This window comes from Neolamprologus multifasciatus, chromosome 12 (assembly GCF_963576455.1).
Source record: "Neolamprologus multifasciatus chromosome 12, fNeoMul1.2, whole genome shotgun sequence".
NCBI lineage: Eukaryota > Metazoa > Chordata > Actinopteri > Cichliformes > Cichlidae > Neolamprologus > Neolamprologus multifasciatus.
The window spans coordinates 21,462,765-21,481,678 of NC_140450.1; the positions used below are offsets into that span (position 1 = coordinate 21,462,765).

The window sequence follows — 18,914 nt, forward strand, 5'->3', positions numbered from 1 at the left end:
ATGACGGCCAGTAAACTGTGCGTTATTGTTGTGTTTATACAATGTCGAGTCATTTTTTAAAAATCCTTTTTTAAGAAAAGTCCTTGAATTCTGAAAAAGAATAACTACATTTTCCCGATACTTAAAAAAGCACATGGCTAAGGCTTTAGCTGTAAAATATTATCAATGCTGCATATTAATATTATTTAAAGAAAGAGACAGTTAACAATAAAGAGAGTAACTACTGTATTTTGATTGTTTGAAACAGTAAAAGTGAAGAAATAAGCAGGAGACAAACTTTTAAAGATAGTTTTGTTTGTAGATGCTATGTAAGTTTGGAGTAAATACAAAATAAAAGAGCATTAAACAAGCATACAACATACAAACATATAAACAAGGATAGAAAAATGACTTTTTTTTACATTATTATATACAGTGTAGAGTATAATGATATTAAAGAGGATTAAACCTGGAAGATGTTTCAGATCATCTTTGTGTTGGTATAACACAATAATTTGTTAATATCTAGGCAAATAAAAGATAAGCTATAATCACAAAAAGCATGGGAGGAGATCACCATATGAACAAAATATAGCCCAATTTAAAATATAGTTATTATTTTTTTATCGTTTGCTATACCTCAGTTCTGGTTTGGGTAATTTAACTGTGCGCTGAGACTTTCAGAAACAAACGCCGTGCTACAAAATAACTCAGGGAATACAGGAGGATGATTATAAGACGATGTCTGATACATGTATACAAATGGCGAGCAGAGTGAAATGCTTGTTATATGCGTGGATCAGAAAGGAGACTATACACTATAAAAATCTGTTTGTGTTTCTTTGACAAAAAAAAAAAAAGGTTTGTGATCATTTGTCATTGTGATCTGATCTCTCCCACCAACATTTCTCCTGCATCTCAAAAGGAAATAAGTTATTTTGGTGTAAGAGAAGGTCTTCTCTATTTTATCCGAGAAAATGAGGCTGGGTAATTTCTGCACACTTGTGAGAATTTTTGTTTTCCTCAAAAACATCAAAATCGTGAGTTACACTTTTCTTTTTTGCTCCCCACAAAACAGGGATCCTCGTGATTCTTTATTCTTCCAACAAAATAGAGAGTACAAAGTTTCAGTGGGAGGATTAAGTTAAAAAAAAACACGCATTAACGTGAGGGAAGATGGCGTCCCTGAGTGTGTGTCTATGTGTGTCTGTATCTTTGTCCTAGCGTGTGTCTGCCTGACTATATGGTCTCCACATAATTGGCAGGAAATAAGCCCTGACGTCCATCTTTGCTCCATCCCCTCCACCAGGCTTTGTCCACCGTCTCCACGTCCGTGATGATGTCACCCGGTTCAAAGGAGATCTCAGATTCGTCCTCTGTGAAGAACAACAAAATAACACGGTGAAGATCCAATAATCACAGTGTAATTATTGTGAATGGAGGCACTTTATGTTCCCATGCATGCCGATTATCCTCTGAATGGCAGCTTACCTGCCTGGTAGTCGTAAAGAGCTCGGACGCATATCTGTTGCTCGGCTAAAACCTGAAGTGGAAAGGAAAACGGAGCAGAGAAAGACTATAATCAGAAAATATATTTCATGTTTAACTACAATTCAGAAGATTGAATAAAGCAAAAAAAAAAAAAGAAAATCATGAACTTTCATGAAAACTTTCTCATATGAACTTTCATTTTATATGTTTTTTTTCTTTTTTTACTTGTTTTTAACAATTCAAATGAAAAGGTCAAAATCATCTGTGGGTCTGCGCTACTAGCAAGTATTTGATGATAAATAACATACCTCAACTTCAAAAACTATAAAAAAACATGACTGAACAGCTTCCATTTTATTTTCCTTTGATTTTCCCTTTCTTATTTTTATTATTGTTATTATTATTATTTCCCAAAAAATGCACAAACGTCCTCCTGTTGAAGTAACGCCTGTTCTAAACTGTACCACCCATATGGCGTTCCATACAATTTACACAGCAGACTTGTTCTTTTGTGGCATTCACTGACACAATTAAAACAGTCCTCATCACTTGGTAGAGATGACATCATACAATATAGTTTCAATTTTTAAAAAAAAAATTTATTACATTAAACAGGTTTTGTGGGCTTTGCATTAGCAATATTATTGTCTGCGTGTCTGTGGACAAAACACCTCTTTTCCATTTTCTGAGATCTCTTGCTTCTCATCTTCATTGATGTCGTCCTCCTCTGCAGTGCCGTGGAGACTGTAGCACGTAGTCACCTCTGAAGTGCTGAATTCAGTTTCAGATGGATTCACACATTGCACTGAGGAAGATCAGTGTGAAAATCGCTCGTTATTTCAACTGGTGCGCTCATGTGATATCAAAAAACAAAAGCATTGTTTGAACCGTTACTGGTTGCCCGACCTATGCCATTATGCTCCGCTGTGTCATCTCCCAGTCCGATCCCGTTGCTCGACAGTGTTACGGTCTCATGTTCGATTCCTTGACAAACTGGTTCGGCATCTAAAAGATTGGTTTGATAATGTTAAAGTATCATTTTCAGAAAACTGCAGCATTGCATTTAGAAATAATGACACCGTAACAATCCACTTTTAAAAAAAGTTTCTGTAAGAAGCTGAGGGCTACCTGCAACTGCTGAGTCTTCCTGTTTCTCTGAAAGCTCAGCAGTGGGCTGACTGTCTTCTGACTGATTATTCTTCTCTCCATTTTCCTTTGTCTCCTCTTCATCCGTTTCTATCTCAGCTGGTTCCTCGATTGATGCTGGCTCAGTTTCCTCTTTTAATTCTTCCATCACCTCCTCCTCCTTGTCCTCCTTCTCATGGTCCTCCTGTTCTTCCTCCTCTTTTTCTTTTTCTTCTCCTCCTTCTTCTTCTTCCTCCTCTATTTCTATCAGGGCTGGTTCTGTGGTGACAGCAAAAGGCTCTGGTTTTGTTTCAGGATTATCTTCCTCCTGCTCCTCCATATCCTCTTCCTCATCCTCCTCCACCAGCACAGCCTGTACTTTGTAGCCAGTGTCTGAGACCAGCTCAGTGTGCACATGACTGGCTGTGTTGAGGTCTGTGGATTAGAAAATTATAAAGCTATAAATGCACACAAAAAAACAAAACAACATCAGTGAATTAATAAGCATGCATGTTTTTAAAGTGCACATTGAGGGTATGTGTAATCATCATTTCTGTTTCACAAGCCATTGGTTAACAGTCCCTGGGCTGATTTACAGCAGTATGTGGAGTAGCTTTTGCAATAAGTACCAATGAAAGTTTCCTGCACGCTAAACCATTAATGACTTTGAAGGACACATTTTAAACAGATAAATATGTTTCTTCTTAATTTTGCATCTTCCTAAATATTCTTCTTGCTTGTCAGTATTTTCCTCCAGAAAAGGTACGGTACAAATAAAGTGAAATATATCTGACTGCATCATGTTTCACCCTACCACTGTTTGGCTGTGGAGTCTCATTAAGAGGAGCTCCTGGAGCCTCTGAAGGCAGAAGAGGCTTGGAGTGCAAAGCTGATTCGTCAGGCTGGGTGTCTGGCTGTGCCTCACAGGGGTTGACGTTTGCTAAAGTGGGGGGCAAATAAGTCAAGAGACTAGGTGATGCTGGAGGTGCAGAAGGTTCTGTTGGAGATGTAGTTTTGGGTTCATCTGCAGCCTGGTTATTAGTTTGTGGAATGCTAGGAAGAGGTGAAACTGGAGGGACAGGACGAAGAGGAGACAAGGGGGGTGACGTGGGCGCTCTGGGCTTCTGCGGAGCTGCAGCGAGGCAGAAATTAGGGCTTATGGGGGGGGAGACGGCACGGTAAATGGGGGAAGGAGGAGCCCGGTAAAAGGGGGAGACCAGGGGAGAACTGCGAGGGGAGGATGCTGCACTCTCTTCTGCTTTAGAGAAGATGAAGGCTGTGTCTGTCAGGCTCCGCTGGTATCGTCTGAACGGTCTGCCTGGGTAGAAAGAAAAAAAAAAAACTGGTGTTAGAAGGTAAAACATGAAAAACACGTTTTATAACAAACAAAACTTGAAAGTGGATGCACTGAAATCTAGGACTTATTCTTGTGTTTGTATAACCATGTCTGCTACTTCGGGCGAATACGTGATAGAATCGCTTTCTTTTGAAGCTCTTACCAGTGCGGGAGGATCCAGGGCTGGTGGGACTTTGTGACGATGATGATGACAGCTGCCGAAAGAACTCCCTGGGGTTCATGGAGCGTTGGGATACTAGCGCTGCTGCCTCCTGCCATTCAAGTAAAATACAGTAAGCATTTTCAATATCTTAACCATTTCCTTTGACTTTTTCCAATCCGGTGGTGTAGTGCCCACATGTACACATGTGTCCACTTAGTTGGGTTAGTGCTACTTCAGCGCAACATTTAGTGGAGCTACGTGCATCTTTATATTAGTATAAGAATCACTTACTGCTGCTTTCTCTATAGATTCACTCCGTCTTAGACGAGCCCTCATGTCTTCCTCGTGCTCCCTCTGCTGCTGCTCCTGTCAGTGCAAAAACACATATGCAATCATGTTTACATGCTCGGTGTAAGGGCCAGCTTATGGGCTGCAGCATAAAATCCAGCTGGAGGCGCTTGAGTTTGCAAAAGTGAGAATTTCATGTAAATAACTAAGTGACAGTGAGTATGAGCTCCAGCAGCAAAAGAGTGGAAGGTGTGCAAGCCTCTGCAGGCATGCCTTTTTATCCACACCTTCTCAGTTGCGTACAACTGAAAGACAATCAAGCACTTCGACTTCAAGGCCAGTAGGGGTTGCAGAGAGGCAAAACATCAAATAAGCATTTCAAAGCTTTTATCTCTTTATGAAGATACGACTAATAAAAAAAAAAAGAATAACAGGAAGGCGGAACACTGTTGTTGTGTCAGACAATGTGAAACTCAGATTGTGAGCTATCATTAACGCCCAGTCAGAAATCATCACTACTCTCTCCTCTTACTTTATCTTGTGCTTTATATTGTGAGATAACAACCATACAATAATAGAGACAGCCCCAAAAATTGGATGACCTGCCTATGAGTGACAGTGGAAAGGAAAAACTCCCTTTTAACAGGAAGAAACCTGCAGAACCAGCCTCAAAGCGGAGCAGCCATCTTCTCCGAATAGCTGGGCATGAGGGGAGCTAGATAGTTTAAAATAAACACTGTGGAAGAGAGCCAGATATGAATTATAACTCATGATTAAATGCAGAGCTGTGTATAAACAGAGTGAGTGAAGAAGAAACAAATAGCCCATCATGGGAAGCCCCCAGCAGCCGAGGCCTATTGCAGTGCAACTAAGGGAGGGTTCAGGGTCCAGTTCCTGATCCAGCACTAATTATGTGCTTTGTCAAAAGGGAAACGTTTAAGCCTAATCTTAAAAATTTTGTAAGCAGCCTACACTCGCACATCCTCAAGTAAAGACCAAAGGGAGACTCTGTACTCTCTTTCAGTATTACACAGGGCCATTTTCATTTACAGTAGCATTAGCAGTAGCAATTTGAAAACTTCATATTCAGAGGAGCCACAAGTCTATCTTGTCTTGCTGTTTCAAGCGAGTTTTGGCAAGACTTTTTCACGCACCCATTTTAATTTCTCCTCTCTGCGCAGCTCTTCTTCTTGCTCTGCCTGTTTCCTTCTGCAAGACATTAAAAAAACAAAAGGAAATCAGCACCATATTAATGTCATCAAGTAAAGATCGTCAAATACAATACAATTATCATCTAATCTACTTTACCACATTGTTTTTTGGGGGTTTTTTTATCTGTGAAAAACATGGACTAAAAGGCACTACTGACAGGAAAACGACATTATTTCAACCTCTGCTCCTCAATCATTTGTAGTTTCTCGTTCATTTTTCGGTCTCTCTCCTCTTCATCCCTTCGTTCTTTCAGAATCCTTTCCCTTTCGAGACGCCGTCTCTCCTCAGCTCCTCTTTTCCTGTCTTCTTCTTTCCTTTGTTCTTCTTCACGCTGATATACACACCAAAAAAGTAAAGGTCACAGTACAAAAACTATTCTGTATTTTCACTTCAGTTTTAACTCAAGATGTAACTCCCTTTAAAAGAGCCCCTGAAATACATTTAGCCACACCAAAAAGTATAAAGGGTACCTCTGCTCGTGCCCAGAAGGAGTCTCTATTTATCAGTCTCATCTCCATTGCAGCATTAGTTTTTCTGTAGTTGGTACCCTAATAAAAAAATAAAATAAAAGGTTTTGAGTAAATGCAATTCAATTAATTTTCCACTACATGTATATATATATTTTTTATTTTTAAATTTATTTATTTTTATTTTTTTGCAATGTTAAGTCCTACTCAATTTTTATATTAAAAAACACTGTGTGTTTTAATCTTTTCATATTATTGGTTACAAAACACAAAGAAGGCTAAAATAACTCCTAAAACACAGAAGTCACTGGGGTTTTGTATTCGAGGGTCATTATATATATGTTATAGACTTTGTCTCCCTCTGATGGATAGCAGAAGCATTACAGGAAACTTACCACTAATTCCTCCTTTTCTGCAGACTTAGAGCTCCTTCGCACAAAATGTGTGGGAGTATGAGCTGGGGCCTTGCTGAGCTCAGCTCTTATCTTTTCTTCTGTCACATCCTCCACTTTCTCTGCACTAATGAAAGCATGCGCTTCCTGAAACATGGAGGACAGGGAAGGAAAAAGGCATGGTGAGATGGTATCGAGTAAGATAGATGAGAGTTTAATCCACTCCTCGGCATGCTGTCCTTTAGCCTCTCTTACTCTCTCTCTCTCTCTCTCTGTCACACACACACACACACACACACACACACACACACATACACACACACACACACACACACACACACACACACACAGAAAGAAAGAGAGAGAGAGAGAGAAAGAAATCCATACACAAGTGCATACAATTCCTCTGGTGGTTTCTCTTGGTTTCACTTGGAATTATGCAAACTTGGAGCCAAACAGTTGTGAAACTGCTTCTGTTGTAAGGATTGAGAGGGAACAAAAACAGCAAAGACTTTATTGTGAGGAAAACAAATTTACATGGGAGTGTTATGGGAGGACAGGAGAAATGGGAAGTAGGGAGTATAGCTAAGGTGATCAAAGCGTGTGACTGCATGTGTTACAAAAAGGCAGAAAAAAGTAAGACCCTCAACTAACACTCACTGAGAGTATATCCTGAATGAATCAGTCTAAATTTTCTTTGGTAAGATTCAGCTGTTGTAAATCTTTTGAGATATTAATTTCCAAAGTAACACTAGTTCGTGATTTTGCAACAGTTGTATATTGACAGGAAAACTTACAAGACATACACTGTATCACTGTGTGTTGCGCATTATCTTCAAAACAGTAAAATGAATTAAAGCCTTTCGTTTCAAGAGAAAGAAAAAAATGTGCCTGCATTTCATGTTTACTGGAGAATGGCCAAAAAACAAAACAAAACAAAACCAAAAAAAGTCTATATTTTACTTTGTTAAACATGGACTTAACTCATGTCTGTGTGTGCATACAAGCATTTGTATGTGGCCAAGACCTCGGTATAATTTCCATGGAGAGCAAATCTAGGCTTGTTGATGGAGGGCTAGGTCTGTCAGCCTCCAACAGGAAACCACAGATTTATCCAAGTGACAACACTGACACTGATACTGAGCAGAGAATTCAGTGCGCCCTGTAATACATGTCAGTACAGTCCATAATCCATATCACTCTGGCTGTTACTGCCAACTACACACAGAGTTGGCACAGAGACCAGAGAAGTAGTCCACAGTGCTGCCAGCCGCACTGGGAAAATCATGGAAACAAATCAAGGTCTACGGGAACACTTCTCAGTAGCACAGCCCAGTATTCTCTTATGAATGTGCAAGTGCAAAACATTACAGACAAGTCTGCATTTAATCAAGTACAGGACAAAAGTGTTCATCAAAACAACTCGCACTCAAAGGAAATGCCCTTGTAGTACTGAATAATATAAAGCAAAATAGGTATTACCATGCTTGTAATTTTAAGAGACTTAAAAGTGTTAAAAATGCACTGGGAAAATGAAAAGGTTTTTCCTTCCCAGTGTCGCCAAGTGCTTGCTAACAGGATGCCCTGTGATTGTTTTGGTTGTCTCTCTATTATTGCAGGATCTTGAGGTGACATCTGGTGCTATTTAAATAAGATTGAATTCAATTAAACTGAAATAACAGTTTTAGGAAAAATAAAACTATCTGTATCTTATTAAAATGTATAGAAATCACCTCTAATTCTATTCAGACCATTTCTATAACTCATATGTGAGCATGTTCATGTCATTTTACATCATTCGGATTTCATAATGGTCATATGTTAGGACAAAACCTTCCTTTTTAATCTTTGTAACTGTAAGCTCTTGAAGCCCATACCATACTGTGTTATGTTCCAATCTAACATCCATCCCACAGTGTTTCAACCACATGGCATTTGACTTGCTAACAATGCAATGACTTTCATTGGTTATCAGAAAGCTTTAAATATGTACCCAGATTCAGATAATAACATACTCTAACAAAACAATATAAATGCAAAGCTTTTAAAACTCCAAAACGTTCTATATGAGCTCATAGTACTGCCTTAATAGTCAACCTCTCTATTCAGAATAACGTGTCTTGGCCTAGTTATTTCCATGGGAAAATTTCATAAAGTGGGATGTTGAAACAGTCTTTTTGGGACTTGTGACACTGATGACCTTGGCATTGAAAACTTACTGTAGGTATAACGATATAACCTGCCAGGGAGGGAAAGTAGCCCAAGGTGATGTGACAGGTTGAGAGACTTTTTAGCTGTAATTGGGCTCAAACTCCACACAAACTGTCTCTCTGCTCTAGAACCAGAGTGCTTCATAGTCTCTTTCCAACTAAGGAGTTGCTCAGAGTAATAGGCAGTAGGTGGATTCGGGGCTACTCAAGTTTCCCCAGTTAAAGTTTGTCCCACTTGACTGATGGGTTACTTATAATAGAAGTTAGTGTTGGCCAGCGCTTGTGGCCGAATTATTAGTTTTGCAAACATTTATTCTTCTTAAAAAAATGCAAGTTGTTCACGAAGAATAACACCAATAAAATTGTGAATTGACAAGATTGCTATAATATTTGGGTTGTCAGTTATTATGACAGACAACATGTGTGATTCGAAGTGCTTCAAGATACCTTGACCCAAACATCTTCAATTATTCCTTATTTACAAGCCTAATGGTTTTTTGAGACCTAATCTCCTGTTCCACCTTAAAAAAAACATTTGGCCTTAAATAACAAAGGCATAATGTGACCGAATACATGTATCTACTTGTTAAGTATGGCATCGCTAGCCATCCCGAGATCCAAAGTCTAAAAATCGAACTCAGGACCACTGAGAGAAAGAAAAACAGGACAAACTCTTTCAGCTTCCCCAGCTGTTACAATAAAGTTTAACATTCGGATATCAAGAGGTTCACAAAGTTTAGCAGAGTTAGAAGTTGCTGGGAAGTTAGGAATCCAGTTTTCACCTAAAGATCAGATACCATGTTTTGACTGAAGTACTTCTAAAAAACTAAAACACAGTGCTCTGCTGTACCTTTGAAAGAAGACTAAATAGCAATGGTGGTTGGAGGGTCAGTGAAGTTGGGCTAGCTGACATATCGTAAATTGCCTGGTAGCTAGCATACCGGAGGAAGAAGATCCTGAAAACGGACCGAAAAAAAAGAGGGGAAAATGGGCCCATTCACAACACAAGGTTAGTCATAATACATTAGTGCCTGGCTTTGACTAATTCCTAAAATGTCAACACTGAACTTTTATTCAGCTAGAGAGATTCAAATATTTGATATTCGAGCCCATGGACTGCAGTTTTTAAAAACTTAAAGATATGTATAGTGACCATGATCCCTAATGACTTTTGGGGGGCTTGTTTCTATTAAATATAACAAAAGCATTACAACGTGTTAAAAAGGTGACAGTGTCATTTGTAGCAGTAGACCTACAGTAGAAAGGAGACCCAGAAACAGGACTGATACATTATCATTTAACCAGCAGATACTTATTGTATGTTTGATGAACCAAATGCACATTTTATAAATATCAGGATTGGAAAAGATGTGCCTTTGTGAGATGTCCCGACTCAGTTGAGTATGCATCAGAGCATCCAGGTTCTCTGCTCTCTACAATGCTCCAATTTCGTGTCTTAATTCAAAATGTCTTAAGTCAAACTAACTTCTTTGTTTAGAATTTGACACTACTGTTTCTAATCTTATGCACTTGGACACACACACACACACACACACACACACACACACACAATGCTCTTCTGTCAAAACTTAATTCAGTTATTTGTTTTTTGGTAGAAACTAACAATGGAAACACCTGCACACTATTCATAATTTAGTTTTCATAACTTAATGCCACATTAACTTCAGTTTATAACACACCCAAATCAGACTCGCCTCGACAAAACCCCCTCACTGCCAGCTGGGACATGCAGCATAGCGAGCCAGAAAAAACAGAAACAAAGTGGAGGGAAAAGAGAAAAAAAAAAAGAAAGATAAGTAAAAAATGATGACAACAACTAAAGTGCTAAAGGTAGCCATGATTTTAAAAAAGAACAAGCTATTGCATCTCCAGATGTTATCACCCATCCAATCTGTATATATTTATAGATCATTTCCATGGTTTTGTTTTCCATGTCACTGCAAGGTCAAGTACGGCTCAGAAATAAGAGAGCTGTTTAGACTATAGCATCTGGTTAATGTAGGCATTTAGCAGGCGAGGGAGTGACTTTTTGTGTATCAATATTTCAGCTACTGATTTGTTAAAATAAAACAATTCTCAAAGACCAATATCAGGTAGCCTTTGAGTCTTCAGTATATTGCATAATCATAATTACGCATCGAATCAGTTTTATTGGACATGGAACAGAACAGCGCCTGTGATAGATACTGGGGTCATTTGTGATCCTTAAAAGATTTGTCTCCACAAACATATGAGCTGTTAATAATATTAAATCATCGACTGTACTGTACATTGGCTATGCAATTCTACAAATAAAGACAGCTTAAGTCTGAATATAAATACTTTGACAAATAATTTTTAAGGTTCACTACACACCAACTCCAATACAACACAAGCCGGAAACACACCAGTGTGTTTGACGTTTTTTCGTAAGCTGTCTTGATACTAGTGAGATTGTAGTAGGTATTTTTAATTCATCACCTGTACTGTAAATTATGCCATAAGTGAGCATTTTAGTATCTGTGGGAAAACTGATTAAAGATGTTTGCATGAACAAAAGACAGTTTTGCATAGTCATGTATGATCACCGCGTACTTCTACAAATGACATCCGTATGTCTATTGTATGAGGTCAAATTAGAATAAATTGTTTCTCCTTCCTTTTTGCATTTTACATTAGCAGTAGTGACCACAGGGTACTTACACAGTCCTGCTTATTAACCCTTTAAGACCTACCATAGAACCAAGTCCGCCAGAGCTTATATTATATTTTTACTTGCTGTAGTGCCATTTTTGGGAGCATTTCAAGTTGCTACATCAATACAACCATTATAGCCCAAATTCTAATAATATGTATGCGTTAAGTGCATAGTAATTACATAAATTGCAAAAAAAAAAGTGCAATAAACTACAAAAAAAATTGAAAATCATTTTTGTTTTTTTAACATATATTTCTAGTTAGAGAAATTTAAGAGGCTTATCCCTCAAAACTGTAAATACAAAAAAGTTGCACAAAATAGTTTCAAACCACAGGAAATTTATTTTGAGTGTCTTCATATATTTTTGAAATACACCAATTTTTATATACTGCAGGAAAAACGAAAATAAATATTATAGTGCAAATTTGCAAAAAAGCAGCATATGCATCAAAATAAATTATTTAAAGCAGTGCAATTTGAGTCCTAAGCATCCCAGAAACAACACAGAAAGTCATAAAGTCAAAGATAACTTTTAAAAACACCAGTATAGGCTCATAAGGCCCTGATGGTAAAAAACAACATTTCCGCAAAAATGTCTATTCCAACATAGGAAGTGTTACAAACAGCTGATCAGATCGGCAAAGCGTGTTTCTGGAATATTATGTTTTTGTTGCTGCAAGTGCTTTTTATGCAGTTTTTGTAAAGCTATATGTGGAAGGAAACCGTGACCTAGGACAAGCTGATGGCATAAGATGTAAGTACAACTCCTTCGGTTTCATATGCAAAAAAATTATTGCGCTAGCTTACGTGGTTGCAGTGCTACCGGGATTTAAAAATAGTTACGCAAAACAGAGCGTGCCCGCTCCGATCGGTTTTAAAGGGTTAACGAGCGTGTTTGTGTGTGTTGGCTAAGTTTAGAAGCCTCATTTGTCCCACAGCTCACATAAGGAGAAGTGATTTTCTTCATTCTCCTTAACGTCCACCATGAAATCATGTTTCTATGATTATGAAATCCCACAAGAAATTCTGATCAAAGAAGCCTCACACAAGACTCAGAGAGGGGATAGTGGGCTTTCAACTGGTTTTTTATAAAATCCCAGACCCCACATTCATTGTTTTAAAAAAAGAGACAAAGAAAACACAACAAACATTCCACAGATGCTCCTACAGTCGACTGGGTGATGCCTTTATATGGAAAGTGGTAAACCTAGGGGTCGGTTCAATCCTTTCTACTCACTGACACACAAAATGAATACTGTTTGAGGGGCACAGACAGGGGAATCGTCAGCAGTGATGGACAGTTTTTGTCATATGCTGTAAACACACCTGAATCCTAAAAATATGCACATGCAGCTGAATCATAGAAATATACAGTTCTCTTTTCTCTGGTCCATCTGCTTCCTGTCTATCTTACCACTACTTGACTTTGGCATGGGACTTGTGGGTGGTACCACCAACAACAGAATTTTAAACAAAACTTAGCAATCTCACCCTGAACCAACAAACCAGTAGGGCAGGAAGGGGTCTGAGGACAGGAAACTCTCAAAACAATACCAAGCAAACTACAAAGTGTAAATATAGAGTTTGAGGGTACACGGTCTAGAATTCAGGGACAAAGATTATAGGAAAGTATAAAGCACATTTTTCACTATTATTTTGGAATTTCACAGGAAATTAAACAATCTAAATGAACAGAAAGAGTAACAGAAACTGCAAGTGTTTTTTGCACAGCACTACCTCCAGGTCTAAACGGTCTTTGCACAGATTGAATTATTTCCTCTTAAATGAAGCCAAACAAAAACACAAATGACTGGATTTACTTTAGCAAACCCGAAGGCCATTGTCAAGTTCACATTCTTATGTACTGCACCTTAAAGAAGTTCTTGAGGGCTGGAATGTGGGTGGCACATTCTGTTCTCCTGTAGTCATCGACATTTTGGCCAACCTGCATACAAACAGGATGTAGACACTTAGACTGATATCACAGATCTTTCTTAGAAGACTAAAAAAAGACATGAGGGAAACAGGCTGGGAAACAACAGGATTCAAACGATGTCATGAGGCTAGCATCTGAAGACTGATCATCTTAAGAAGTGTTTAGTGTCGTCATGCCAATATCTAATAAGTTCTCAAAAGGATTTAAAAAAACCCAACTTGTCAATAAATGCGTGTCTGAAAGAACAGGAATTCTCCAAATTATTTGAATTGAATTATTCCATTGTGAGGAAAACTATCAACAATTGTGTATATTTGTGTATTTAGAATTTGTGTATTTGTGTAGAACTAGAAATCTAAGCAAAGTCTAAATTTAAAACAACGGTCTCTACAAAAAACAAAATTTGAACCCAGGCTCTCCAGGTAGCCTGAGCTGCATGTGTTTACAGTCAGAAAGAAATTGCACAAATTTGATCCGCATGGCAAGTGTACCAGAATAAACAAAAGTTAGCAGATGAACATTCAATCAAAGAGCAGGCCTTTTGGAATGAAGTGCTCCTGACAGCTGGAAAGACAAATCAAAGACAGTAAAAGTGGACATGTTTGGAGCAGAACAAAGGCAGCGTTTCTTTAGGGAAGAGCTATATACCACCATACCACTTCAAGCACCAGATACAACGGTGGTGAAAATATTATGGTTTCGGGTTGCGTCTTTGACACTTAGGTCCTTTGCTCGCCTTGTAATTCACTCATTTTTCCACTGCACTGAGACATTTTCAAAGCTTTTCTTCCAAATTTCATGTAAGCCTCTGAAAACAGAGTGCTGAATGTGAATAAGCCAGGAATATTTCAGGTTTCTCCAGAATACTTTATAAGTTAATAAGGGCGTACGCTTCTGTATCTGACCACAACAACATGTGAAACCCCTTATCTCAGAGCTACAAAATGACCCAGCTGCCTCCAAATTAATTTAAGTCTGTAAGTCCTTGTGTTTGAAGCGTACCTGCTGTTTTCATGGCAAAGAATGCATGTGTGTTTGAGTAATTCGAGCTGGTATTTGTGTTATGATAGGCGAATGCTTACACAAGTTAAGCCCCATGAGCCCGTCTGCTACTCACCCAGCTGATCAGCACGATCCGGGGGGCTCCTGTCTCTACACTTCCGACTTTGCACAGTCCATATTGAGGCTTTGAGATGTGAAACTTAGCTGCCAGCTCTGCCACACCACCCGCTGTTAGGAAAGAGACAGATGCAGGGTGAAGGAACAAAGGGATATTGATGTGCAAATATGCTGCACTTTCTTTTTATATATCAACTTCTTTCAAGCCCAAGCAGGGGAGCAAACAAGCTTTTTTTGTGGTCTTATGAAGGTAAATGATAAAAATAAGAGTCCACTTTACCTCCTGAGTCAGCCAGTTTGAGGTTGTTTGTGACTCCATCATATGCAAATAATGCCCTGTGAACATACAAACACACACAGGTCAAGATGCAAACAATAGCATGATTTCTGTGTATGCAAGCCCAAAGCCAAATGTTTTCCTGCGCATACCAGTGCTTTGTCTGAAAAACAACTAGCTTCCTTGCTGTGCAGAAGCACTATTACACCGACAAAAATAAATTCTTTTCAACTGTGACACACGTGCTCGCTCACTTTGTTCTGTCTCCCTTCCTGCTCTTGTTCACCAAAGACCCTTACAGCACAGAGATAAAACAGCGCGGCACATTGTAACACAATAAGCTGCATTCACAGCATTTTCCTCATCGATGGACAACTCCTGATTGTGAAATAAACAGTGTGCACACCTATGGGGCTTTTATTTTTTGTTAAGTATTTTGCAGGTGAAAACCTGCCCCACCGCACCCTTCAGTGAGAAGACTGTTGCTGTGGCAACTCGACAACTGATGATGTGTTTTCATGAGACCACTGAAAAACAACGACTCAATTAAGAGCTTGGTGACTGATTTAAGATTAATACACACAATACAAGTGCTTATATGTGGTTTGCTGCAAGAGGAAAATGTGTGACTTCATAAGAACCAAAACAAAGAAATAAACCTTAAGGCAAGTTCATTTTGTCTGTACTGGATCTGAACCCCAAATGACACCATTATGCTATTTGAGATGTGTTTCCTAAATAATCTCGATCCTTTTGCATGTTTGAAGCACATCTGTGTAAATGCGTACGTTAGAGTCAGTTGCTTAACAAGGCGGCCTGCAGAGAGAGAAACTGTCAAATCTTTAAAGGGCCGCATGTGCCCGTCTGTGTGCACAAGTATGTGTCTGACTGTGGGCCTGTGTAAAGGTTTCACTGTAGGACTCCTGGAGTCCAGAGAATAACATCTGGAGCTGGATTGCAAAAGGGCACAAGCAACGATTACAAAGGACCAAAGGTGAATGGCCTGTGTGTGTGTGTGTGTGTGTGTGTGTGTGTGTGCGTATGTGACAGGAGTCAGAAAAGTACTCTGTTTATAGTAACCATTGTCCATATGTAAATATGTAAGAAATATTGTGTATGTTTCTGTTCTGTGTCCTGTGTACTGTTTGTTTGTATATGTGTCTTTCTGGCTGCTGTTACAACCAAATTTCCCCTTGTGGGACAATTAAAGGATTATTCTATTCTATTCTATTCTAAAAGCATCAGTATCTGTTTAAAATGTTTTGGTTGACTGTACAAAAGAGTACAAAACAGCTGTTTGGTATATGGGTTGACAATGGTGCCAAATAACTCAGTTAGCATTTCTCATTCACTGTTATTTTTCCTGATACAACAAGTCAGCCTTTGTTCTTTCTCCCAGAAGAACAAAAAGCTTCAGTCAAAAGTCAGTCATTATGTGTGTGCACTGAGGAGACAATAATCATACTGTGCAACCTACTGAGCAAGTTGCAAGCTGGCCGAGCGTGTGAGGAGACATGTTGCTGCTGCGCTTTCATTTTTGTTTTGTTTTTTATTGTTTTTGTAATGTTGGCAAATGTTTGTTTAATATCTATGATATCACCCTGCAAGTATTTGAAATCAGATTGCATAAGAATATAATGCAACTTATGGGAACATTCTCCCCCAGCTCCCCGGCACGAGCTCTCCATCACCTCAAGCACTTACTTACGTGTTTTGGGATTAGATTAGCCACAAAAACTGCAGCAACAACAATGCTGCTCTCTTTTATTAGCTTTAACAAGTCACCAAACCACATCCGTGGTCTTCTAACATTCCTAAAGGTTGCCATTCCCAAGCTGTCAAGGTCAAAAGTCAATGTGACTGTGAAGGAGTCTTAATTGCATGTGCAAATTTTCCACCCACAGGGAACAAGCTTGCTCACGAGGTACGCTGAGCTGAGGAACACTCTTTGTTCTGCCACAGCTTTCACTAAGATGGACTTTGCAAAGATCCTATTTTTCAGCAGCTTTCTCCCCAAATCTTTACCTAATCTGAGCAAGGAGACAGCAAATGTTCTACTGACTCAAAACAAATGATTTAGCATCAAAGGAAAACCTCGGTGAGGCCTACCTGTCATGTCCAAACCTTACACATTAAACCACTAAATGACTGCATGGACATATCAGTAGTTTTATGTAGTGAGCATGCTTTTTCCCAAACACAAGCTGAAGTCTTTTATCCCGTCTATCCTGAAAAGGTGTCCTCGACAATAAGGCCAAAATCGCTTTGGAGTCTTGCTTCACACCTGAGCTAAGCTGTGCAATATTACATCATATGAAATTAAGATTCCCTCTATATGCCCATTTTTGTCTGCATCACTTGATTGGGTATTTTAATGTAGTAATAGAAGTTTCAAAAGCGGTAAAGTTGTTCCCCTAATTAATAAAGCACACCCCTACCCCCTCACCAACTCAGCACACACGCACTGACTGACTGATGAGAAAAACAGACACTCTTATGTCTGTACTCCAGCCCACTTCCAAACCAAGCCAGCTATGATCTCAGAGGAAGAGAAGAGAAGAGAAGAGAAGAGAAGAGAAGAGAAGAGAAGAGAAGAGAAGAGAAGAGAAGAGAAGAGAAGAGAAGAGAAGAGACACGTGAAAGGGCGGGAAAGGGGCCATCATGAAGGGCAATGGGGCGCAAAGTGGGAGAGAGTGAGAACAAGAAAAGAAAAGCCTAGAGCAATGATGTCATAATCTGAAACATCAACTCTTTAAAGTAATTAACAGTGGGAAATGAAATCTCAGCATCGTAGCCACAGCCAGTAACTCAACAAATAAACATCTGTTTTCAAAGTATTTAAAGAAATGGCAGTCTGGAAACACAGGCACATGCACACAATGTACTGTAAGCCTGAGCCAGTAACAATAGAGAAGGTTTGTCTTGGCCTGCCAGCGCCCCTGTAATACCTCCAAACATGCTAAGCTCTACCATTTCAAGATCAACATCACAGAAGCAGATGATTGCCTATCCATGCTCTCCCCTCACCTGGCTAAACTCTGCAACAGCAGAGCGCTGTATTACACAGGAAACACTTGAACACAGCATACACGTTTCTCCTGTGCTGTAGATTCTGAAGAGATATTCTTTGATTGTTTTTGCTTCTATTTATTTTTTATTTAATTTTTTTAAGTGAATGCATATTATTGTGCTAGTCCTTTATATTATAAAATAAAGAAGTGCAGAAGTAAACCTATGAGAATATATTTATGGGCCCCAGAATCACCGATCATTTTTCATATTTTTTATTAACTTTGCCATCCGTCCTCACTCTATATATTCAGTTGATGTGTAACAATCTTTACCACTTTAAATTCATTATTCTGACCTTCACCTCTAGCAACTGTGCTTTATTCCTCCTATTTTAAATCTTGTAGTAAAACACGCCTTGTTCACAAACTGAAGCAATATCTCATCCTCATTTTTCTCCCTCTGTGTCTCTCTGACAGCGGGTTCTTGTGAGCTCATAGGTCATTTATTCCTTCCATCTTTGCCAGTGGCTGAGATATGAGGTTTTTTTTTTTTTATATTTTGCACACTGCTGATAAACTGGGTATGAAGAATAAGATATAAAAAAAACAGATGAAATGCTGGGAGGATTCACAAGGATTAAGCTCTCCATCAACCTTTACTTTGTGCCCCTTTCTCTCCCCAATGTATGGCACACATACACCAGCAACTCCCAGGTAAAGCTTATCAACAAATTTATAACTACTTAAGTCAAGTCTTGTAATTGCCTGTCTACTGTACCTAGGATTTAAATGCCTACTTTATGGATAATGTCTTTTTATTTCACATGAGATATACTTCTCCTTCTGCTCCTCTCAGCTTCACAATTCCTTACTTTTGGCTCAAAGATGACCTGGCCTTCCAGTTCTATTTTTAGCTTGTCTCCCAATCTACCACTACGTTTGCACTAGACTGGGGAGCTTGGAGACGTCCCCGCAGCACACGGCACTCATTTCCTCTCTCCAAACATGGGCATAATAAGTCTAGTCAGACGTGACACTCATATAGTGACCACACAGCGACCCCAGTGGTGCACACATTCTTCCGTCTGCACTGCAGAGACACATGGAGGTTTATGGGAAGGGTTTCAGGAAATCTGACTAAGGAGGAAGTAAATGAATAGAGCCAAGTATTTGTCTGGCTTGTAAGAGTCCTACAGACTGGTATGGTGTG

At 39.1% G+C, this 18,914-nt stretch overlaps 1 protein-coding gene across 1 annotated transcript in view; it reads right to left on the reverse strand.

The window, feature by feature from the left end:
• Positions 1–210: 210 nt before the first annotated feature.
• Positions 211–18,914, reverse strand: part of LOC146506939 (uncharacterized) — a 31,748-nt gene continuing 13,044 nt past the window's right edge. Inside the window, exons 2-16 of the mRNA XM_085178977.1 lie at positions 14,697–14,752; positions 14,415–14,527; positions 13,232–13,306; positions 6,457–6,600; positions 6,065–6,142; positions 5,774–5,925; positions 5,537–5,591; positions 4,386–4,460; positions 4,095–4,203; positions 3,410–3,913; positions 2,599–3,030; positions 2,377–2,475; positions 2,142–2,275; positions 1,471–1,522; positions 211–1,355 (exon numbers count right to left, since the gene is read on the reverse strand). Coding sequence (XP_085035103.1) covers positions 1,219–1,355; positions 1,471–1,522; positions 2,142–2,275; positions 2,377–2,475; positions 2,599–3,030; positions 3,410–3,913; positions 4,095–4,203; positions 4,386–4,460; positions 5,537–5,591; positions 5,774–5,925; positions 6,065–6,142; positions 6,457–6,600; positions 13,232–13,306; positions 14,415–14,527; positions 14,697–14,752 — 2,215 coding nt within the window. The 3' untranslated portion in view covers positions 211–1,218. The remainder of the gene's footprint in view (positions 1,356–1,470; positions 1,523–2,141; positions 2,276–2,376; positions 2,476–2,598; positions 3,031–3,409; positions 3,914–4,094; positions 4,204–4,385; positions 4,461–5,536; positions 5,592–5,773; positions 5,926–6,064; positions 6,143–6,456; positions 6,601–13,231; positions 13,307–14,414; positions 14,528–14,696; positions 14,753–18,914) is intronic.